Genomic DNA, 26,102 nt, shown 5'->3' on the forward strand with positions numbered 1-26,102 from the left:
ATATTTAGCAATGGGGGATCGTACTCGCCACTGCTTGTTACTCAATCGAGCATTGTGTTGATCTGATGCGACTCGAGTGCTGAGTACAATGGAAGATAATGGGAAACTCCAGCATTTTCAAACTCAGATCATCAAGGCTCAATAGAGTAATGTGCAGTGATGAACATGCTTGCCCATCACTAGTTATATCCCCTGCACTCCAGCTCTGATGCTTTTCTTGCAGACCACCAGTCTGTGTTCCCATGCCAGTAGTGATGGTATGCCGTACAATCCATCGCAATCACCTAAAAGGGGATAAATGTTAGATTTTTGTTGTCACAGTCCCTGCTATCCATTTTCTTGTGGGTTTGTACAGCCCCTTTTAGGCACATGTTGACTATTTGGTGAGTTTTTTACCTCAGTATTTATAAACCAAAACCAGGACTGGGTAAAAAATACATAAGTGGTGCCCGTGTTTCTATTATATTTTCCTCTGAGTGTTCTACTCCTGATTTTGGCTACAAATCCTTAGGTAAAAATACAGCAAATACTCAATGTGTGCATGTGGCCTAAACGCCGCTTTACACGCTGCGATCTCGCTAGCAAGATCGCTAGCTTGCGTACCCGCCCCCATCGTTTGTGCGTCACGTTCAAATCGCTGCCCGTGGTGCACAAAATCGCGTGGACCCGTCACACTACTTACCTGCCTAGCGACGTCACTGTGACCGGCGAACCGCCTCCTTTCTAAGGGGGCGGTTCGTTCGGCGTCACAGCAACGTCACTAAGCGGCCACCCAATCGAAGCGGTATGGTGGAGATGAGCGGGACGTAACATCCCACCCACCTCCTTCCTTCCTCATTGCCGGCGGCCGCAGGTAAGGTGAGGTTCCTCGTTCCTGCGGTGTCACACATAGCGATGTGTGCTGCCGCAGGAACGACAAACAACATCGTAATTGCAGCAGCAACGATAATTGGGAATAGGGGAGCATGTCAACGATTAGCGATTTTGCACGTGTTTGCGACGGTTTTCGATCGCACGTAGGTGTCACATGCAACGACATTGCTAAAGCGGCCGGATGTGCGTCACGAATTCCGTGACCCCAACGACATCGCTTTAGCGATGTCGCAGCGTGTAAAGCGGTCTTTAGTCTTATGACCTGGTCAAGATCACTGGTGCATCGCTACAGGGTCACTGGTGAGCTGTCAATCAGGCAGATCTCACCAGCGACCAGTGACCAGCCACCAGCCCGCAGCGACTCGTGGAAACGATGCTTCGCTTGGTAACCAAGGTAAATATCGGGTAACTAAGCAAAATGCTTTGCTTGGTTACCCAATATTTACCCTGGTTACAAGCGCACACCGCTTAGCACTGGCTCCCTGCATTCGTAGCCAGCGTACATATCGGGTTACTAAGCAAAGCGCTTTGCTTAGTTACCCGATGTGTACTCTGGCTACATGTGCAGGGAGCCAGCACTGGCAACCTGAAAGCGGCGTACGCTAGTAACCAAGATAAATATCGGGTAACCAAGCAAAGCGCTTCCCTTAGTTACCCAATGTGTACCTTGGTTACCAGCGTCCGCAGCTTCCAGACGCCGTCTCCCTGCACATTCAGATTGTTGCTCTCTCGCTGTCAAACACAGCGATGTGTGCTTCACAGCGGGAGAGCAACGAGCAAAAAATGAACCAGCACTGTGTGTAACGATCAGTGATTTCACAGCAGGGGCCAGGTCGCTGCTTAGTGTCACACAAAGCGAGATCGCTGATGAGGTCACTGGTACATCACAAGCAGCGATCTCGCTATGTGAGAAGTACCCCTTACTTTTAGGTCACATACACACGCTGAGTATTTGGTGAGTTTTTTACCTCAGTACTTGTAGCTAAAACCAGAAGGGGATGAAAAATACAAAAGTGGTTCTCATGTTTCTATTATACTTTTCCTCTGATTGTTTTATTTCTGGTTTTGGATCACAAATCCTGAGTTAAAAACTCACCAAATACTCAACATGTTTCTGTGGCCTTATACAGTAATACAATTCAGCTTCACGATTTTAGCAGAAATTTCTACACTGTACTGTACGTCAGGGTTTTTTTTTTACTATTTTAACAATTTATTGTTTTTTTACTACATCAGTGCTCTCTATATTATCTCATGCAAAATAAATATGGTTGCCTCAGGGCAAATGTAGTAAATATGCAGTATTATGGAGTGAACACATGAACAGGGAGAATCTGACAGAGAAAGAGATTCTTGTTGTCAGTGTTTCTGTGGTTCGGCTAAAGGCTACTTGACACACTGCGTATCGGTACCGATATCGCCAGCGTGCGTACCCGCCCCCATCAGTTGTGCGACACGGGCAAATCGCCGCCCGTGTTGCACAACCACGTCCGGAACCGTCACACGGACTTACCTTCCGTGTGATGTCGCTGTGACCGGCGAACCGCCTCCTTTCTAAGGGGGCGGTTCGTTCAGCATCACAGCGACGTCACAGCAGCGTCACTGAACCGCCGCCCAATAGAAGCGGAGGGGCGGAGATGAGCGGGACGAACATCACGCCCACCTCCTTCCTTCCGCATTGTGGCCAGGAGGCAGGAAAGGAGAGCTTCCTCGTTCCTGCGGTGTCACACGTACCGATGTGTGCTGTCGCAGGAACGAGGAACAACTTCGTTACTGCTGCAGTAACGATATTTGAGAATGGACCCACATGTCACTGATGAGCGATTTTGCACGTTTTTGCGACGATGCAAAATCACTTATAGGTGTCACACGCAACGGCATCGCTAAAGCGACCGGATGTGGGTCACAAATTCCGTGACCCCAACGAGATCACTTGAGCGATGTTGTAGTGTGTAAAGCCCGCTTAAGGCTGCTTTCACACTTCCGTCTTTTCCATCAGTTGTAATCCATGGGCTTGAGAAAATACGGTATTCTGCAAAATAATATGCAGGATTCCGTTTTTTCCCCATAGACTTGTATTAATGATGGATTGTGACTGATGGGCTTGCGTTGCATCCGTCCCATGACAGATCAGTCGTGGAATGAAAGACCGTCAGGCGGGAGCAACACACAATGCAACCTTGTTTCTTCCGTCGGCATCCATCGTTAGTTATAATGGAAGCCTATGGGCGCAGGAATCCGTCGTCATTCCTGAAATCCACATAGGTAAGGATGGTTGAACTCGGGGAGATCAACATCCAACACCACGGAGACACCATCATGTGTTTCTCAACACAGTGATATTAGAACAAGGCCCCCTGGGAAAATATGCAAAACAAGAATGCCACGGAGACACCATCACATTTTTCTCAACTCTGGCAGGAAACTACTATACGATACGATGCGATACCATAATTTCCCACGGGATCAATAAAGTGTATCACAGCAGCACAACTTAAATCATAACATGAATTACTTAATTGACAAGACTAGCCAGGTCTTTCACCGGGAAGGAACAACCATGGGAAGGGCAGTATCCAGTCAAGGAGACCACCTATGCCAAACATGGTATCCATCCACAGACAGCTGTTTCGGGGTATTTGCCCCTCACCAGTGTGGAGTAGGAAACTGGCTAGTGGGAGCAATGCCTAGTAGAAGACTACATAGATAAGGATGGTTGACCTCGGGGAGATCAACATCCAACACCGCGGAGACACCATCAAGTCTTTCTCAACGCAGTGACACTAGAACAAGGCCCCAAATGTCCACATGAAAGAAATCACACCATGCACCATTGTCTTCCATATTTCGGATGAGATTTGACTATTCCTGGTGAGTAAGGTGCTCAAAAATGATTGGATGCCACACAGATGAACTAAGTAGCATCTGTGCTTTATGAATACATTGCTATTATTAAAAATGGAAACTGTTTTGAGTCTGGTGAAAATGTAACGATTTGTTACACGCTCATGTGAACTGAGCTTTAAAATAACACATGGGGTATAGAAAATTGAAGTTATTTGACACCAGTGTGAACAGAACCTTAGTTGATAACTTGTGTCAATCTATTATTATATTTATTTTGCTATATTGCTTATTTCTATTTGTCCTACAGAAAACTCTGCCAAAATTCCCAGCTGGAAATCAGTTACAAGTTAAAGTCATAAACTTAGGTGCAGAGAATGTCAATGTTTCTTATATACAAGCTGTGGATTCCCCTGGTCCCCTTTCACTGCCTTCTTTCCAGGTAATACACGATTTCTACTCATTTGGCTTTTCTTAGTGATTCACTGGTTTGGGAAAAGTCTGTATAAAATGTTTCTCCCTACTTGGTTTATAAAGTTTTATAAACAGCAGTCATCTATATATATAATTGCCTTATTCTGTCTGTCTGTCTGTCTATCTGTCTGTCTATCTGTCTGTCTGTCTGTCTGTCATGCTCCGAAATTGTGTCCTTACGGTGACACAAAGCTGATTGGCCGCTGGGCTCGCCATGGCCCCGCCCCCCCACACGGATTGGCCTCTCGCCCCGGCTCTCTGCAGGCCCCGCCCCCCTCACGCAATGCACGCTCGCTGTGGCCCAACTGACACGGGGCTCCGATTCCCAGGTGAGTACACACACACATCAGATCACACTCACACTCACACTCACTCTCACACACACCTTACACACACCTCACACATCACAACATCCTGGGATATCGCTTGCTTCTACACCGGCTGCGTCAGGATCCCGGCAGCGCCAGACATAACCTTGCGATGCTGGGATCTTAACGGAGGCCGTGAAAGCTGGTAACCATTATACACATCGGGTAACTAAGGTCCCTTAGTTACCCGATGTGTATCATAGTTACCAGTGTACACCGGCTCACACTCACTCTCACACACACCTCACACACACATCACATCGCATCCACACATCAAGGTCCTGCAGCTGCGGAACATACATGACATAACAGCACACACATAACAGCACACACACACACACACACAAATCAGATCACACTCACTCACACACACACATCACATCGCATCCAAATACTCACAACATCCTGTGATATCGCTTGCTTCTCGGCGGCGATATTGTGCTGTGAGCTTCCAGGACCTGACGGAGGATCACATGGCCAGAAGCATGTGATATCCCCGGATGTTGTGAGTATCAGCGCGTATGTGCAATATCGTCAGTGTCTGTGTGTGTGAGTGTATGCGATCGGGTGTGTGTGAGTGGATGCGATCGGGTGTGTGTGAGTGTATGCGATCGGGTGTGTGTGAGTGGATGCGATCGGTTGTGTGTGTGAGTGGATGCGATCGGTTGTGTGGGTGAGTGGATGCGATCGGTTGTGTGGGTGAGTGGATGCGATCGGTTGTGTGGGTGAGTGGATGCGATCGGGTGTGGGTGAGTGTCGGCAGAGGAGCACGGCGTGCTGGAGGAGGCTGGGAGCAGAGAGGCTGATCTTGGGGAAGGCTGGGAGGGGGAGGCTGATGCTGAGGGAGGCTGGAAGGAGAGAGGCTGAGCAAACGTGCTCCATCCGCCATACTGCGCACTCCCCATCGTGCTGCATCCCACATGCTGCGCACTCCCAAACGTGGTCCATCCGCCATGCTGCGCACTCCCAAACGTGGTCCATCCGCCATGCTGCGCACTCCCAAACGTGGTCCATCCGCCATGCTGCGCACTCCCAAACGTGCTCCATCCGCCACACTGCGCACTCCCAAACGTGCTCCATCCGCCATACTGCGCACTCCCAAACGTGCTCCATCTGCCATACTGCGCACTCCCCATCGTGCACCATCCGGCATGCTGCGCACTCCCAAGCGGATGGAGCATGATGGGGGGTGCGCAGCATGGCGGATGGAGCACGTTTGGGAGTGCGCAGCATGACGGATGGAGCACGTTTGGGAGTGCGCAGCATGACGGATGGAGCACGTTTGGGAGTGCGCAGCATGCCGGATGGTGCACGATGGGGAGTGCGCAGTATGGCGGATGGAGCACGTTTGGGAGTGCGCAGTATGGCGGATGGAGCATGTTTGGGAGTGCGCAGCATGGCGGATGGAGCACGTTTGGGAGTGCGCAGCATGGCGGATGGACCACGTTTGGGAGTGCGCAGCATGGCGGATGGAGCACGTTTGGGAGTGCGCAGCATGGCGGATGGAGCACGTTTGGGAGTGCGCAGCATGGCGGATGGAGCACGTTTGGGAGTGCGCAGCATGGCGGATGGAGCACGTTTGGGAGTGCGCAGCATGCCGGATGGTGCACGATGGGGAGTGCGCAGTATGGCGGATGGAGCACGTTTGGGAGTGCGCAGCATGGCGGATGGAGCACGTTTGGGAGTGCGCAGCATGGCGGATGGACCACGTTTGGGAGTGCGCAGCATGGCGGATGGAGCACGTTTGGGAGTGCGCAGCATGGCGGATGGAGCACGTTTGGGAGTGCGCAGCATGGCGGGTGGAGCACGTTTGGGAGTGCGCAGCATGGCGGATGGAGCATGATAGGGGGTGCGCAGCATGGCGGATGGAGCACGTTTGGGAGTGCGCAGCATGGCGGATGGAGCACGATGGGAGGTGCACACCTCCCCCCAACACACACACACACGCGCACTGCACAACACACACACACTAGGAATCACAAACAACGCCCTACACAGACACCCACACACACAGACAACGCTGCACACACAAATATACGCACATACTGCACAACACACACATTGCTCAAAACATACCTCCCCCCAAAACACACCACACCCACACAAACCGCACAACACACACACACACACAACGCTACAGACACACAGCGCTCCACAAACAACGCAACACACATACAACACCGCTCTCACCCCCCGCGACACTCAGAACATGTACAGCGCCCTACACAAACACTTGGTAACTACACACAACAACATCTATATATATATATATATATATATATATATATATATATAACAAAAATCATACATGAACTACACAATACATAAATTCTAGAAACCCGATGCGTAGAATCGGGCCACCTTCTAGTTTAGATTATAATGCATCTGGTGAGGGCATGGTTGTTCTAGATTTGTAAGAGCCTCAGCGGCGCAGCTTGGGGAATGCTGATTAGGATTGGAACAGTTATCAAATATACTGCAAATCGTTTAATCTATTCATAGGCACATATGCTATTTTGCAAAGAACTGAACAACCAAGCAGGTGTGAATTAGATCTTCTACGGTATTATAATAGAGTGGTACACTGGTGGATGCAGACAGAAGAGGCCTCCTGCACAAGAACAGTATATGGGCCCTTTGCAGTCCAATAGCTCATCATAATGCACATTTCCACCTACTTTGGAAGTAGAAAATGGCCCTCTCATCTCTTGGGCCCCGTGCGCTGCAGAGGTTGCACTTATGATATGTCCATGATGTACTCCATGATTTGGATAGCTCTATAAATGAATTATGATGCCTCATAGCAAGAAACCTAATTGCCCTCAACCCACATCGATGGAGTAGATGGGGTTACTGCCCATATCAGCAGTCACAGAACATCATGACTAACAACTTTTAAAACACTGGGAGAGAGTGTCACTTACAGAGTGATTTTGCCCTTATTGTTGCCCAAGCACACACAGTATAGTGTTCCCAAAGTATCTCCACCACAGTAGGATGCCCATACAGTTCCCCTACAGTGACCTCACAAAGCAGTATGATGCTGCCAAAATCCCCCCACACCATATGGTACAAATCCAGGACCCCACAAGTACTGACTGGTAAAAAAAAAAAATTTCACCTAGCTGTGTTCCTCCACTCCACTGTGCTGCTTTATTTGCAGTGTGTGGACTGAGACTCAAATGTTGTCACAATGTCTGCTGCACTGAGAATCATAGGCTGAAAGGAGGAACAAGGAGTCTGGCTCCCTTCTCCACCATTGTATTCAACTGTATCTGCATCTGTGGTAGGAGTCGTGTGCAATTTTGTACCATGCCACCCTATTCACATGCCCCATTGCGTTTGTGTTGTCTTTCACGATTGTCTTTATAGCCCGCTTTACATGCTACAATTTATCTTACGATGTGTCGGCGGGGTCACGTCGTAAGTGATGCACATCCGGCATCGTAAGTTACATTGTAACATGTAAGAGCTACGTGCGATTGCGATTGAACGGTAAAACGTTCATCACACGCACGTCGTTCATTCCTCATGAATTGAACGTCAGGTTGTTCATCGTACCTGGGGTAGCACACATAGCAGTGTGTGACACCCCGGAAACGATGAACAGATCTTACCTGCGTCCTGCGGCTCCCGGCCAGCTATGCGGAAGGAAGGAGGTGGGCGGGATGTTTACGTCCCGCTCATCTCCGCCCCTCCGCTTCTATTGGTCGGCTGCCGTGTGACGTCGATGTGACGCCGAACGTCCCTCCCACTCCAAGAAGTGGATGTTCGCCGCCCACATCGAGGTCGTATGGAAGGTAAGTACGTGTGACGGGGGGTTACTCGTGTGTGCGACACATTCAACAAATTGAACGTGCCGCACATACGATGGGGGCATTGCAAATCGCATACGATATCGTATGTGAAATTGCAACGTGTAAAGCAGGCTTTTGTCACTGATCTTTTGGTCTACTTTGGCTGCCATAAGTCATTTCATTTAATTGGATTTAAACAGTTGAAATGGGATTCTGGTTCTAATAAGAGGAGGTCCTGAGTTCAGTAGAGAAGGAGCCAAAGATTTTCAGAGAAACTGTGTTGATCATTATTCCACAGATCAATGTGGTATTACTTGTGCAGCAGCCAATAGAGAAGAACACAAGTTCTCAGCTGTTCACAGCTGACATTTTTGCTATACTCTTTCTAGCTGGCCATTTACAGTACAAGTTTATCTAAAAGTACTTCGCCACAATCCACCCCATCTACCAGGTACTTTTTTTATAACACTGTTGTCTTCTTATTAGGGTACGCTTACACAAGCGTATGACTCGGATGAGTGCAAAGCGAGAAAATCTCGCCTTGCACTCAAACCAATGTTAGTCAATGAGGGAGAGCAGATGGTCAGTTTTTTTCTCATGCAGATTCTGAATGAGCGATAAGAGGCATCATGCTGCGATTGTCAGTGAGAGACGTGTCACTCGCACCCATACAAGTCTATGGGTGCGAGTGAAACATCGGACTACACTCAGATGACATCCGAGTGGAGTGCGATATATGCACAGGCTGACAAATGTAGAGATAGGGAGATTAATCCCTCCCTCTCCTCCGCAGCACCTGCCCTCTCCTCCACAGCTGTGATCCAATCGCAGGATCAGATCACAGTTGCATGACACTTGACTCACGCTGGCAGCACAGCGGGAGCTGAGGGCCATTAGCATATCGCATAGGATGCCATACCATCATTTGAATCCAGCCTGAGATCATACCCATGTGAACAGAAGGGGCGGGGTCTCAACCAACAATGCTGGATACCAGGTCACATGGGTATGACCTCAGACAGGTCCTGCAACAGACAAAGTGAATCGTTTGTATAATACTTATGCTGATTCTAACAGAGGGACGGGATAACTATGAATATATTATATGCTCCTTTGCTGCTGTCACTCAACAAGCAGCTAATTTTATAAACTTTACTTTTTTGGATTGGAAAACCTAAACATCCGAGCTGACCACTACAGGTATGTAGAGAATCAGCCTGATAGTGCCAGTACAGCACTGGCTTTAGGTTATATACAGAAATGCTGGTGATTGATTCCCTTTAAAGGCCCCAATGTTTGCACACGACATCTTTAAACGCTGAAGTTTTCTTTCACATAGCTGCTTCAGAAAATATCTTGTAACGTTTTTACTGAAGCAGCTCAGATCTGCGAGTTTTTCCTCATCCCTAATCGTACTGAGGAAAAAATTGCAGCCTGCTGTGATTGTCAGTGAGAGACATGTCACTCGCACCCATACATGTCTATGGGTGCTAGAGAAACATCGGACATCACTCAGATGACATCCAAGTGCAGTGCAATATACTCACAGGCTGACAATACAGAAGATGGGGATCGGATCACACTTGCATGACACTCAGCTCACGCTCGCAGCAGAGCAGGAGCCAAGGGTCATTAGTAGTGATGAGCAAGTACCAAAAAGCTCGGGTGCTCGAGGCTCGGGCCGAGCATCCCAAGATACTCGTGTACTCGGCCCGAGCACCGAGCCCAATGCTATCCTATGGGAGACCCGAGTATTTTTCTGAAATGACCCCCGGCAGCATGTAGAAACCCTAAAAATGTCACAAAAGTCTCAGAAAAGTGCTCAAATGACATGGCAACAGCATGGGGAAGACCCCTTGAAGCATTTATCACTCAAAAGTCAGCTGTGAACAATTTTGTCCGAGTTTTACGCCATTTTTACAGACTCACCAGAAAACCTTCCAAAATGACACCAAAATGAATTTTAATGGCGGAAATGTTAAGGGCACATACCCAATAGTGAGATAGAGCTGGTGTATGTTACTTTTTGAGATTATTACATGAAAGATTTTACGTAAAAACATTGTGTGGCACTCCGATGTCCAAAACGCACGTTTTGTGCTTTTTACTAGCGATGTCGGTCATTTTTTTTTTCATTCTATCTCCCGTCGGTCGGTCTCGCTCTGTCTGTCTCTCTCTGTCTTGTCTGTCCCCCTCTCACAGTCTGTCGGTCATTCTCCCCCCTCTCTCTTACTTACCGTTCCCCGATCACTGCCGCGGCGCTGCACAGCTGTTCACTAAACTCCGGCGACTTTTCCTCTTTTGAAAAAGCCGGCCGCTCATTAATCAATCTCGTACTCCCTGCTTTCCTGCTTTTCGGCGCCTATGATTGGTTGCAGTGAGACCAGCCCCCACTCTGAGTGACAGGTGTCTCACTGCACCCAAACACAGCAGCTGGTGGGTGTGTGTATACTGTACAGTGAAATAAATAATTAAATAATTTTAAAAAACGGCGTGCGGTCCCCCCAATTTTAATACCAGCCAGATAAAGCCATACGGCTGAAGGCTGGTATTCTCAGGATGGGGAGCTCCACGTTATGGGGAGCCCCCCAGCCTAACAATATCAGTCAGCAGCCGCCCAGAATTGCCGCATACATTATATGCGACAGTTCTGGAACTGTACCCGGCTCTTCCCGATTTACCCTAGTGCGTTGGCAAATCGGGGTAATAAGGAGTTAATGGCAGCCCATAGCTGCCACTAAATCCTAGATTAATCATGTCAGGCATCTCCCCGAGATTCCTTCCATGATTAATCTGTAAATTACAGTTAAAAAACACACACACACGAAAAATCCTTTATTAGAAATAAAAAACTCTAACAAAGTCCCTCATTACCAATTTATTAACCCCGACAAACCCTCCATGCGCGGCGTACTCCACAGTCCTCCAGAGGACACATGCACGCACGCACATACAGTACCTTCCGTTCCACCGCTGGTCTCTTGGTTCTTGTAGTTCCCGGGTACATCGCGACGTCCTCGCGGCGAACTACAAGACCAAGGAGGCCGGCGGTGGAACTGAAGGTAAGGTGAGCATATAATATAACTTAATATAGTGTACCTTCCGTTTCATCGCCGGCCTCCTGGGTCCTGTAGTTTGCCGCTGCGCTCCAGTCCACGCTGTGTATCGGCATCCATAGTGACGAGGGAGGAACTTCCTCTCGCCGCTACTGAAAGGCAGCACGCTGGCCAATCAGAGGCAAGCGGCTCTGCCTTTGACGTCAGCGCTCTGGCCGGGAAGTTCCTCCCTCGTCGTTATGGTAAAGCGATACACAGCCTGGCCCCGTACCAGAGAACAGCAAGTCCCAGCAGGCCGGCAATGGAACGGAAGGTAAGGTGAGCATATAATATGTGCGTGTGCGTGGCATGTGTGTTTGTGTGAGTTTGTGTGTGTTTGTACGTGTTTGTGTGTGTTTGTGCATGTGTGGAATGACAGAATAAGGGACCAGGATGGGAAATTTAACACGTTGTGGAACGAATCGTTTGCATTGCTATGATTTCCTATGGGAAATCTTGCTTTGCCTAACGAGTAACTTGGTTAACAAGCACAGTCCCAGAACGGATTGTTCTCGTTAAGCAAGGTTCCACTGTACACATGTTTATTTCCTGTGTGTGTATTGGAACAACACAAACAAAATTAGAAAATTGGACATTTTCACACAAAACCCACAAAATAAGCCCGTCAAAATTGTTGCACCTTTCCAAAATTATTGGGTAAACAACTTTGTTTTGAGCATGTAATGCTCATTCTAACTCACCCGTGGCAAGTAACAGGTGTGGGCAACATGAATACCACACCTGAAACTAGATAAAAAGGGAAGAAGTTGACTCAATCGTTGCATTGTGTGTCTTTGTGTGCCACACTAAGCATGAAAAACAGAAAAAGAAGAGAACTGAGAACTTGAGAACCAAAATTGTTGAAAAATATCAACCTTCTCAAGGTTATAAGTCCATCTCCAGAGGTTTTGATGTTCCTTTTTCCATGGTGCACAACATAACGAAGAAGTTTACAACTTTACAGTCCTGATAGTGGATAAGCAGCTCCAATCAAGTTCCAAAGAAATTGAAGCTTTCCTGCAGGCTTAGGCTATGTGCGCACTTACCGGATTTTGCCGTGGATTTTCCGCGGATTTGCTGCATGTTTCGCTGCAGAAAATGTTCATAACATCTCTGCAGTGAATCACCAGCAAATCCTATGGAGAAAAAAAATCCTGTGCGCACTGGGCGGAATTTGACAGCTGCATGTTTTGCTGCGGGAATCCCGCAGCAAAAACAAGTGCATGTCACTTCTTTTCCGCACATCGCTGCGGGATTTCACTCCATTGACACCAATGTTAATCATGAAATCCCGCAGGGAATAACGCAGGAAGCAAATTCTGTGCGGTTCACTGCGTTTTCCTGCGTTATTCCCTGCGGTATTTCGCGGTTTACCTCCGGTAATGTACATCGCCTGTCTGCGGTTTTGCAGGGAAGTGATGTCATTACAGGAAGAGGAAGCCATGCAGAGAGTAAACACACACATCACAGACACATACACATCACACACACACACAGACATCACAGACATAGAACACATCACAGACATAGAACGCACATAGAAAGAAAACGGAAATATAGAAAAAAAAGAACGTGGGCTCCGCTGCATATTTACCTTCCAGCCGAGGTAAGCACACAGCGGCGGCCCGGTATTCTCAGGCTGGGGAGGGAGAGGGGCAGGGTTAATGTCCCCCGCCTCACTCCCCCTCCCGCAGCCGAGAATATCAGCCACAGCTGCCCCGGCACTGTCGCATGCATTATGCGGCACTACCGGAGTGTCCTCGGCTCTTCTTGCCACCGTGTAGCAGTGGTGGCAAGGTAATACAAGGGGTTAATGGTGGTGGATCACCGCCATTAACTCCAGGCTTGATCATGGCAGCGTCTATGTGACAGCTGACATGATCAACCCATAAGTAAAGTGAATAAAACACACACACAGAAAAATCCTTTATTTTAAATAAAACCAACAAGCCTCGTTCACCATTTTATTAACCCCCCCAAACAAAGCTCCGGCATAATCCACAGGTCCGACGTCCTGCGCTGCTTCCATCCAGCCGCGACTAACACAGCGCTGAATGAAAGCAGCAGACAGCAGAGGTAATTACCGGTCATTTCCCACGGCCGGTAATGTGAACTCACTGCCGACCGTGGGAAATGCAGCGATCTGTCCTCTATCTATCTATCCCTCTGTCTATCTATCTATCTATCTATCCCTCTGTCTGTCTATCTATCCCTCTATCTATTCTTCTGTCTATCTACTATCAGAATTAAATGTATTTTTTTTTTTTTTTCTTCAATGTGCTTTATTGCATTGAATGCAATAAAGCACATCCCAACCCGCACGCGGCAAAACCGCGGCAATACCGCGAATAATACCGCGGTAAAACCGCAGCAAACCGCATGCGGTTTTCGGGTGCGGTTTCCCGCGGTTTTTTACTGCGGGTGCGGTAATCTTTGAGAGGATGTGGAATTTTCTCAAGAAAATTCCATTTCCCAGTGCGCACATAGCCTTAGAGTGCATCACTGTCAGAGCAAACTATTCATCAACATTTGATTAAAATGAAACGCTATGGCAAGAGACTGACAAGGACCCAACTGCTGACACAGAGAAATAAAAAGCTAGACTGCAATTTGCTAAAATCTATGTGAGAAAGCCAATATCCTTCTGGGAAAGAGTATTGTAGACAGATGAGACCAAGATAGAGCTTTTTTGATAAAGCACATCATTCTACCATTTACTGAAAATGGAATGAGGTCTACAAAGAAAAGAAAACAGTACCTGCAGTCAAATATGGTGGAGGTTCAAAGATGTTTTGGGGTTGCTTTGTGGCCTCTGGCACTAGGTGCCTTGACTGTGTGCAAGGCACAGGAAATCTGAAGATTAATAAAGGATTTGGGGTCACATTGTAGTACATGGTGTTAGAAAGTTGGGTTTGCGTCCTAGGTCATGGGTCTTCCAGCATGACAATGAATCAAAACACACTTCAAAAAGCCTCCTAAAATGGAAGGAAACAAAGTACCAGATAGTTTTGAAGTGGCAGCAATGAGTCTGGATCGAAGTCCCATTGAACACCTGTGGAGAGATCTTAAAATTGTTTTTGCGAAAAGGCACCCTTCAAATATGAGCAGTTTGCAAAAGAAAAGTGATCCAAAATTCCAGTTGAGAGGTGTAAGAAGCCTGTGTATGATTATAATAGGAAGCGATGTCTTGCAGTTACAATATATCACAAAAGTGAGTACACCACTCACATTTTTGTAAATATTGTATTATTTTTCATGGGACAACATTGAAAATATGACACTTTTATAAAATGTAAAGTAGTCTGTGTACAGCTTGCATAAATGTAAATTTGATGTGTCCTCTAAAATAATTCAACACACAGCCATTAATGTCAAAACTGCTGGCAACAAAAGTGAGTACACCTCGTTGTAAAAATGGGAAAATTATGCCCAATTAACCATTTTCCCTCCCTGGTGTCATGTGACTCATTAGTTACAAGGTCTCAGGTGTGAATGGGAGCAGGTGTACATTTGGTGTTATCACTCACACTCTCACGTACTGGTCAGGCTAGTTTCACACTACGTCTTTTTAACATCCGCTGAAAACGTTTTTTTAGCGGAAGTACGGATCCTGCTTTTACAGCAAATAACGTATGCAAACGCATATGTTATTTTGCAGGATCCTGCACTGGATGTTTAGGGGAGGGCATTGGAGTCATGTGATCGGGAGTGAGGGGAACTAGACTGGGAGCCGGCTTCTGACAGCTGCAGACACTGGTAACCAAGGTAAACATCGGGCTTGGATACCCGATATTTATCTTGGTTACGAGTGTCTGCAGCTGCTAGGAGCCGGGCTGTCTGCACGCGTAACCAACGTAAACATCGGGTAACTAAGAGAAGTGGTTACGCGATATTTACCTTGGTTACGAGTGTCCGCAGCTCTCAGGTGGGAGAGAGAGGAAGGGGAGGAAGGGGGAAAGACAGAGATAGAGAGAGAGAGGGTGAGGGAGGGAGTAGAGAGATAGACAGATCACGCGAGACTGGTTCTGGGCATGCTCAGTACTTTCTGGGCATGCTCAGTACAAAAGCAGGATCCTGTCTATCAGCACGCCAGTGTTCACCTGCGTTTGCGTGCGTTATAGTCAGGATCCAGCAATTTGCAGTATTTGGACGGAGCTCAAAAACGCTACAAGTAGCGTTTTTGAAACATGTTAAAAAACTGCAAGTCACTGGATCCTCACTATAACGCACGCAAACGCAGGTGAACGGATGTTAACGCGAGTCCATTGCAAATGCATTGAAATGAAAACGCATTTGCACTGGATCCGCTTGTCCGCTAAAATAACGTTAAGGACGGATGTTAAAAAGACGTAGTGTGAAACCAGCCTCACTGAAATAAGGTCACTGGATCTGAAATAAGAATTGTTGTTCTACTGCTTTCAAACCTCCGTTTTTTCCTGTGCAGCACAATCTGGCACTTTGCAGAAAAAACGTAACCGTTTTTTTTTTGCTGCTGGTTGCGTTTTTTTGCATAGACTAACATTAGTGCCGCATTGTGCCGCATGGGCTTGCGCTCCATCCATTTTTTGCCGCATGCGGTGGCCGGATGGAACGTTGCCTGGCATGTTTTTTTGTGCAGCAAAAAAAACTGCATCGCACCGCATCCGGCCGATGCGGCGCATTTTCCTATGCATGCCTATGGACGCCGCATGCGGTGCGATGCGGCAAAAAACGCATCCGGACGCTGCATGCGGTTTTTGCCACTGCGCATGCTCAGTAGCCTGCCGCAAGCGGCAAAAACCGGACGGGCCGCATGTAAAAAACTTATGCAAAGGATGCTGTGTTTTCGCCGCATCCGTTGCATAGGTTTCACAGCCGGATTGAGCCGCACTGCTCAAACCGGATGTGTGAAAGCAGCCTTAGGCTCTAAGAAGATTGCCAACACCCTGAGACTGAGTTGCAGCACGGTGGCAAAGACCCCATACAGCAGTTTAACAAGACAGGTTCCACTCAGAACAGGCCTCGCCATTGTCGATCAAAGAAGCTAAGTGCACGTGCTCAGTGGCCTCCTGCGATGACCTCGTGTTAAACGTGAATTCTGCAATTCTGTTATATCTGAACCTACCATGTTTATAGTGATTGATTTATAAATATAAATATAGCACAAAAATGTAGACAAAGTTACAGACCAATAACATTCGATATGTAGTATAATTTGTAGAAAAAATATTTTTTTACTTTTTTTGTGTTTTTTTTAGGCAAGTGGATATGAAAAACTTCAGAAAAACAGCATGATTATGGTTAACTATGGAAATATAGCACAAGATTTACCACTTGATGGCTTTTCTGCTGGATACCGATATACATACATTGTTACAAATGAACCCAACCTGCAGCCAAAGTGGGTGAGTAAATGTACCAGATGTACACATATTTATAACAATTATTATTATTGTATCACTTTCACAAACATGTTGAAGCTTGATGCAATTAAAAAAGAAGCTAAAAAGACTGAACATATGCACAGCAAGTCAATTTGATACTGCAGTGCATATCTTCATTCATTTTAGCACTTTTTAAGCTCTTTTTTAGCCGCACAGCAGGTGGAATCCACCTAAAAAAGACACCGCGCATGTAACCTAAGAAGTAGGTTCGCATGAGGGTGTAAAAAATATCAACAGTGTGTAATCAATAAAACTTGGACCATTTTTTGCTCTCGTTTGTCATTCATATAGAATATGTTGTTTTACAGGAGCAGTGTTTAATAATTTACCAAATAAGTTAGTTTCCTATAGTAAAGAATTGCAGTGTATCCATAGAAAATGCATGCTCTACGGATGTTTCATATGGGATCCATCTTTTGTGTGCACCCATAGACTTGAATGGGCGAGTCTGACCCAAAATATGGAAAAAACTAGTGAACACTGCAATTTTTTTAACATGCAGATTTGGTGAAAAAAAACCACCCTCATCTGAACAGCTTAATTGCCACCACCCACACCAGTGTACATTTCCATAGACAGAAGCTGCTAATCCCAGAGGGGGAGGAGTCAGACTACAACTCATGCACCACTGAGACCCACTAATGATAAAGATAACAGGCTTAAGCTAACATAACAAGGTAAACAAAAAAAACTGTGAGATAACAGATGGTGCACTGAAGTCTCTGTATTAACACTTGCAGCATGCTGTCTTCAGGTTACATTGCAGAAATCCACTGACAGTCCCTTTAAGTCAATATTTTAGCAATTTTTTGTGTTTTCACCCCAGTCCCTTGTAGCTACACCGATATTGGCTGAGCATGGGCAGGATGGGTCATAGCTATGCTCAGCTGTCAAATTCATGAACAGTTACATTGCTTTATTGGCGTATCTTACCTTAGAAATGTACTCTAATCCCTGACTAAAGTATATTTTTGGTGATGGCACATGCCAGTTAAGAAATGCGCTTTTTTCAATAAGTAGCATGCACCTCTTAACAAATTAGGTGTATCGTCCTTCAGCAAGCCTATTCTTTAAGGCATGCGTATTGCCGATCGACATACCCTAGCTCTGTATAAACATGTATTGGCTACAATGATATGAAGGCCTGAAAGCTTCTAGGAGGGCATAGTAGTTCATATTAGTAGCTGAAGAAGGTGGGGGGGGGGGCTGAACAGTAGTGTGCTTAATCATGCAACATCTCTGAAGTGCTGAAAAAAATTCAGTGGAACAATTGGGTGGCGCTCCTGAATCTATTGATGTTAAAATACATGAATGCATGCAGGCTCATACATTTTCAAAAGGAATACAGGAAGAGAGGGAAGCAGACAACAAGGAGAATTATCTTCACCATCCTCAACTAAAGTTCTCCTGATGTATTGCATAAGTTGAAGTTTTTTCTTTTTTTCACCCCTTAGGACCACTTACAGAAGCCAGAGTGGTGACCTAAAAGTGGTTGACACTGGAGCTGTGGTCTTGGTTGTGGTTGTCACTGGTTCTGTAGTATGAGCATTAGTTCCTTCACGAGCTAGGATTGTATCCCCAGTTGTGCCCAGATTTAGATCATTAATAGGTTCTGCCATAAAGGTTTCATCTTCAATATTGTTCTCAGTGCTGGCAATTGCACTTCTGCAAAAACAGGATTTACCCAAAACTTGCCTGATGTATGCTTGGAATTAGAGCCACTTGCCTCATCAAGTTTGGTGTCCACCTTATAAAATATACATTAATAACTGTCCCAATTTTTAAATAATGGCAAATGTGTGAATACTTTGTACTTATGCTCATAAATCCATGACTGCAGACTGCAAATTCAGCTGCTGTAGACACATTTATGGGCACTTACGTCCTGCTGCACGCCCACTCTTCAGCCTCAGCTGCATTTTCTTCCCGACATGTCTTCTAAACACTATTATTTTGAAAAAAGCAAAAAAAAAAATAATGGGCCCTTAACCATAGGACCATTAGATATTATATACATTTAGATATGGGTATAGACATTGGGCCATTAAACAGTGTATACATCTAGTTGTGGGACAAAAGACAGCAGAAACCATTGGGCCACTAAACAGCATACATGGAGGATGCATACTTTACAGTATCACAGGTCTGATTATACTTACACATCAATATCTATTCAGGGGGTGTGCCCTTCTCATACTGAGGGTTGTGCATCTTGCAAATCTACGCGGCTTAATTCTCGTTTTTGTCACTGCAGGCAGATAGTCTATTAACCCAAAGTTTACACAGTAACAATGAGCTACTAAACATTTATAGTGCAGGGCATCAGGGGCGTACATAGAAATCATGGGACCCCTTAGCAGAATATCTAATTGGGCCCACCTCCCCCCCAAAAAAAATTATAATATTGAGCTGGGTCACAGAAGGGCATATTTCACAACTTTACAGCCCTTACCAAGCAATTTTCCTCCTACTGAAGCCCCTAGATTCCCATTTCCTTGCAGCCATAAAATATGATGGCAACAAAACTGCTCCACAAACATTGTATGATCCTCAACTGTAAATTCTTCCACAATACCCTTCACACGCACAGTATGATGACCCTACTGTTCCCCCATTCAACTACCCTAGCAATGAATGGTGACCCCGACACAGTATGATCCCCAACTGTGGCCCACACACAGCCCTCCATGCAGTATAATGCTCCATACTGTCCTCCAAATAGTATAATGGCCCCTACACAGTCCTCCGCACTGTATGATGGACACCCAACAAACCACACTGTACAATTGCTTGCACACAGTATAATGGCCCTCATATAACGCTAGATAAAGTATAAAGGCTCCCTCACAGCTCTCCAAATATTATAATAGCGCCACAAAGCCTTCCATATAGTATAATGGACCTCACATAGTCCACCATACAGAATGGGCCCCACATGTCCTCCATGTACTATAATACACTCCCCATATTCCTCCATATAGCATTATGCAGCCCCCACATAGCATTATGCTACCCCACATAGCATTATACACACCCCACATAGCATTATACACCCCCACATAGCATTATATACTCCCACATAGCGTTACACACTCCCACATAGCATTATACACCCCCATGATGTACTGAATAGGAGCTCTCTGTAGGTTAAAATGTCTGACTTTCCGGTCTATAAATACAGGATGTTATATTTATTGGTTCATAAAAACACATGACAAACCATGACAACCAGTATGAGATGGGTTTTTTTTTAACAGCCATTGACTTATAATGGGTAAGTCTGATCAAAGGTAGTACATGGTGTGATTTTTTTTATATGCAGTCTATCTGTCCAGGTGGAAAAATGTTCAGGAACATTAGCACATAGACTGGCGTTGGTCACTGCACTCTTTACCCTGCCCGTTTGGCACACAGACAGCACATGGACATTTAATATGCTCATCTGAACGAGCCCTAAGTCAGTTCAGTCTGTCAGTTGATGAAAGGATCTGGAGTACAACATATCTAGTACGATATGAAGGTGGTACTTTACACTATTGAGTGACAATCAGTGCCTTTTATGCGCAATTTATTTTTTTTATAAATTAGCAATTAAAATGTGCTATGACTTTATAACCTGAAAACAGTGAACAAATGTATTTTTTTAGCGTGAAGATATAACCAAGAAACCAGAACAAGGAAGCAATGCGATCAGGTATGTTCTTCTAACATCATTGTTCACTGCAGCTACTTGATATATGAGTTGTCAAATTACACAATCCAGTTCCTTTACCTGGAAATATAATAGCAATGTCCGCCATTGGCTATTTTGCTAGGTAATTCCAACCTGAATAATGATGATAAATATACTGTAATAAGAAGCTGCGTGTGTATGTGTGTGAGTGACACGCCCCACCAGGGCATGGGGGCACTCGAAACCGGGCCAGTTTTGTTTCTTTAGGGATGATGTCATGGCAACAGGGCTTGACTTTGTGACCCCGGCGGTGTGGTTTTAAATGACGTGGAGACAAGGGAAGATGAGTTTGTGATGCCACCCGTGGTGTGCGGCCAGATATGAGCCGCTGCTGCCTGGCAGATGCCCTGGGGTCGGTGGTGACACAACAGAGGTGGTTGAGCTCTCCACGGGCAGAGCTTAGCCCCAGGGCAGGTAAATAGGTGATAGAGTCTATGGTTTTGAGATGTAATGGCGGGGTGCAGGGCTGGAGGCGCAGACTACAACTGGGCAACACAGGAATGCAGTCACAAGTTCTTTACTCACTGTTGAGAGTTCCAGGTTACCATGACTAGTCAAAGACTTCCGTCGGGGTGCTGAGTCCTGCTGTGATGGGCCCCAGCCGATCCCCAGATAGTTCAGAGGCACAATCTGGTACACCCTTCTGTGTTCCTTCCCTGGTCGTCTTCCTGTGCTGGCCTCTCCTGCCTGCCCCACACACACAGTGCCCTGAGCCGGTGTCCGCTGATCCCTTTTATGAGTGGCTTACCTGCCTTGTCCCTTGTCCAATGTAGTCAACTTGTCAGCGGGTTATGTGCGGTGGTGGCTTCGGTACTTGAAGTAACCTCAGCCTCCGGTTTACTAGCTGAGCCTAGTTGTTCTCCACTAGTCTAGGGACCGGTTCCCCGTTGCGGCCAAGTTCCTCCACAACGGTATACTGGCTGTGGATGCGAGCCCATGGGTGGATGGCTCACTTCCCGTAGCTCTAAGACTCCTTTTTTACTGATCCTGAGACGAGCTGCTCCAGACCCCAGGACCTTTCTCCTCTGCGTCCACTTCCTGACTGACTAATGTTCTACAGTCTGCTCCCACTAACTAAACCCCACCTCTAGACTGGCTTCGGGACTGTGCTTTCCCTAAGGTGCAACGCGCCCTAACCACGGCCAAATGGAGTATCGCTAAATTAAGAATGTGTGTCTGTGTGTGTGTGCAATGACTTGTGGCCTCCTCCTTACCCGGGAATGGGATACCACAAATCTGGCTGAGGTGCAGTAATTCTGTGGCGACTGGACCCTCAGGAATGTCACGTGTGTGTGTGTGTATATGTGTGTGTATATGTGCATGTATGTGTGAAGACAGAGGCTAATGCTTAATTATTTTCTTCACAATTTATTGTTTCAGATTCATCAATAGTCTAAACGAAACTATAATGGTGCAAATGCATAAAGAAAGTCTTGGTGACATTCAGCCATTCAGCTTCTCAAATTATACCATGCAATCCTTAGGAGTGTAAGTGTTTTCCTTTTTTACCTTGAATAGCAAGTATGCTTATATGTTATAATGGTATGCTGAGTAAGAGTTATTCATCGGAGTATAGTGACGCGATGATAGTCAGGTGACCAAGTAAAGCAGTGATTTACTAATTTAACTTCCATCCATTTAGAACAATGGTTTAGTCTTTAGCGGGCTATACACGCTGTGACATCGCTAGCGATGTTGCGAGCGATAGTACCCGCCCCCGTCAGTTGTGCATCACGGGCAAATCGCTGCCTGTGGCGCATTACATCGCTGACACCCGTCACACATACTTACCTGCCTAGCGACGTCGCTGTGGCCGGCGAACCGCCTCCTTTCTAAGGGGCGGTTAGTTCGGCGTCACAGCGGCATTTTTAAGCAGCCGCCCAATAGAAGCGGAGGGGCGGAGATGAGCGGCCGGAACATCCCGCCCACCTCCTCCCTTCCTCAATGCGGGTGGCCGCAGGCACGATGTGGTTCCTCGTTCCTGCGGTATCACACATAGCGATGTGTGCTGCCGCAGGAACGACGAACAACCTGTGTCCTGCAACAGCAACGATAATCGGGATTAGAACGACGTGTCAACGATCAACGATTAGGTGAGTAATTTCGATCGTTAACAGTCGTTCGTGCGTTTAAAACACAACGACGTCGCTAGCGAGGCTGGATGTGCATCACGAATTCCGTGACCCCAACGACATCTCGTTAGCGATGTTGTTGCGTGTAAAGCCTGCTTTAGTCTCCTGAAATTTAAACATGAGTGGTAGTGTTCACTTTGCCACTAATCTAAGAGTAGGATTTGTGGTGAGGCGCACACAGAAGTGTACACCACTTGTCAGTACAGTAACCATAATAGTTGCATGGGTTGCAATCACACCCAGGTCCTGGAGCCTTAGGGCCCCAAAAGTCCCTTTGACCTGTATGAAAATACCAATAGGGTTGTTTTGTAAAAACAAGTTGTCACCTATCCATGGGATAAATGATTACTTGGTTATGAGTAGGGGGTCCATCTACCAGAACTGTTAACTTTTATTCCCATTGTAATGGAGCAGCAGTGCTCATGTGCAGTCTGTGCTTTAGTTATTCTCTGTGGCGTTGCGCTCTGAAAGGAGCAGTGATTAGTCACCCGACCTGCTAGTTTATTTTGTAACTTGGATGAAAATGTCCCATTGGAAATACAAATTCCCAATCTGCCGATCCGTGTGGGTCCCAGAGCTCGGATCCCTACTGATCAATATGATATCACCCATCCTGCGGATACATGATGACTTGTTTTCATAGGACAACCCATTCAACCTCTTCATACTACATATGTTTTAGACCTCAAGCCATTAAAGACAGAGATATTTTGCCATTAAGGACACAGTGATTTTCTTGATTTTTTTTTTTCTTACAATGTTTTAATCAATTGACATATGAGGATTTGGATTTTTTTCTGGAACGACTCTAGATAGAAATATTAATTAAATAATGATCCTCACAACTTCTTTGACATTACATTACTAACACTGCTTAACTTGTCTAAATGAATCCCTACCTTGTATATTTTTCAAAGAGACACTGAATATACAAATTAAAGCACCTCTTCAGCATTTTTTTCTTAGCGCTGGAGTGGTGCTTTAAACCCAAGAACCTACGGTAAGTCTCTTGTCCAGGTCTTATACTTTCTAGCATTTTCACCCTTATTTATTTCAAATCTGTTTTATTGATGAAACTGTTGTCAACATACAAACATATCATTTGTGCAATTACAATACATAAACATCATTTTCTCAATGCCGGGATAACATCCAGAAATTGTTAAATTACTAAATTTCTTGGAATTCTTCAAATTATCTTTGTGCTATTACCATACAACCACTTATAAATTATAGGCCAGAATCCCACTTCTTTTGACTTCCCGTATCCTAATATACTCATTCTCATTGTATGTCTATTGTCTTATGAATTATTGATAAATCTTTTCATATAAAAAATGAAACTAGAAAAATGCAGATTAATGTTACCCTAACGTCTAAATGTAGAACTGGTGGAGGAAGGTTGAACTAGATGGACCTAGGTCTTTTTTCAACCTAAGTAACTATGTAACTATGTAACTATGTAACGTCGGGTCTAAAAAGACAAAAAGACTAAAAGTAACTGTATAGGTATAAGAGAATACCAAACTGTCTAACCTAGGGATGGTGAGACTACGCCACTCCTTTATGGCGTGTTATCCCAATCAGGGAGGGAACTTTATACAAAGGAGCCCCCTGCCCCGGACTAACAATAAGCAATTATTCAACTTAGTTTGTCAGCCAGAGCCCTATATAATGTGAGGACACAAGGTCTAGAGAGAATATTGTGTTATACACCGTCAAGGGGTGCCCCCCCTTCCAGGAAGGTGGGAGGGAACCCCCCTCCCTCATAATCAGGAAGACTTAATCCCCCTGGCAAAAAAAATTATGGCAAAACTGGGAGGTACATTCTATTGAGAAACAACCCAATGAATTTTTGTTTATAAACCAATAACTCCTTAAACATCAGACTGGTCTTCCTCTTCGAGGGCCACACATCCGATCACCATCTGGGGCAGCACCCCATCCACCCATTGGAAACACCGGCCATTCCTCAATAGGCACCAACGGAATATCCAGGGCTGCAGAAAACGATGGCATATCATTCGGGTTCCTAAGAACATGCATTCTTCCCGAGTAGCAACAAAAAGTGAGTGGGACTCAGCACCAATGCGAATGAATAAAAATCTTCATGCTTTATTTGAATAAATTAAAAATAGAGAAAGGGTCACAGATCATCCAAAACGCCATGCGGCTTGCCGTGCGGCTTGACGCGTTTCGGACACAAAAGGGAAATTTAAAAACAGTCCTTAATCATAAGCCCGGGCTTTGTATTTTAGCTGCCTGTATTTGGTTCTGAGTGTCCACTCTTTCCACCTCCCCCCTCAGGGCCGACAGCTCTGTGCGGTATGCCTGTTCCAGCCTTGCTATATATGTCTCCATATCTTTTCTGGTGGGCATAGAAGAGATGTGTGCCCGGATTTCATTAAGTTCTGTCAGCACTCCTGCTTCATGTGATCTTATTGTACTTGTGGCAGGCTCTAACTCTGCTTGCATTTCCATATCATACACACTTTGACTCAGGCTGTGTCTCACTGAAGATAGGAGATTTCCACTAGCAGGGCCCTATTCCCCATTTGCAGCATTAACAGCCTCTGCTTGAGATTTATTATTGTCCTCCTTCTGTGACAGGGGTAAGGGTACCTCTCCCCCCTCCTGAGGCTTCCCCACTGCAGGTCTGCAATCAGCAATGGTGGGGGTTGTACCCATGCTCCCTACTCCAGGGTTCCCCTGTACCTGAGACCTTGCACGCTGGCTGTCTGGAGTTATCAGCTGCCTCTCCTCCGCTGCCCAGGTGGTTTCCTCCCTCTGTCTCTGCTGCTGGGGCTTCCCCTCCTCTCCATCTTGGGAGATGTCTGCGGTGCTGTCCTCTGCTTCGGCCGGGTAAGGAAGCCTCTGATTCCCTTCTCCTCTGTCCGTGACGCTCCTCTGCTGGGCCCCTGGGAGCTCTCCCTTCTCCTCCGCTGCATATCCTTTTCTTCCAGGCTCTTGGGCTGGTTTAATTGTCAGTAATGTAGTCCAGTGGCAGGAGCTGAGACAAACATGTCCTCACTCCTCCATAGCCAGGACACGCCCCCCATTTTCACCCTTTTTTGATGCCATCTTGTGACAGTAACTTCTGACTGGCCAGAAGTTATAAATTACATCAAAAGTTCTCAATATAAATCTATGAGAGCGAGAACAAGGCCACAATAAGGCTCTCATAAATTTGTATTGATTTGTTACCTCCAGTGCGCTCCATTAAACACTGAAACTGCCAGTAGGTCACAATTTGTCAGAGACCTATGAGAGCAACACTGAAAACAGATGAAGACACTGGAGGGTGAGTATAAGACAGAGGACAGGGGACTTAGATTTAAAGGGAACCTGTCAGGTCAAAAAAGC

The 26,102-nt window shown here is 46.0% G+C and overlaps 1 protein-coding gene across 1 annotated transcript in view; it reads left to right on the plus strand.

Annotated features, from left to right (window-relative positions):
• SLC15A1 (solute carrier family 15 member 1) overlaps positions 1-26,102 on the plus strand; it is a 98,051-nt gene that overhangs the window by 60,649 nt on the left and 11,300 nt on the right. The window contains exons 16-19 of the mRNA XM_075336722.1: positions 4,028-4,159; positions 16,689-16,835; positions 20,522-20,568; positions 21,988-22,095. Coding sequence (XP_075192837.1) covers positions 4,028-4,159; positions 16,689-16,835; positions 20,522-20,568; positions 21,988-22,095 — 434 coding nt within the window. The remainder of the gene's footprint in view (positions 1-4,027; positions 4,160-16,688; positions 16,836-20,521; positions 20,569-21,987; positions 22,096-26,102) is intronic.

Source organism: Anomaloglossus baeobatrachus, chromosome 2 (genome assembly GCF_048569485.1).
Source record: "Anomaloglossus baeobatrachus isolate aAnoBae1 chromosome 2, aAnoBae1.hap1, whole genome shotgun sequence".
Classification (NCBI taxonomy): Eukaryota; Metazoa; Chordata; class Amphibia; order Anura; family Aromobatidae; genus Anomaloglossus; species Anomaloglossus baeobatrachus.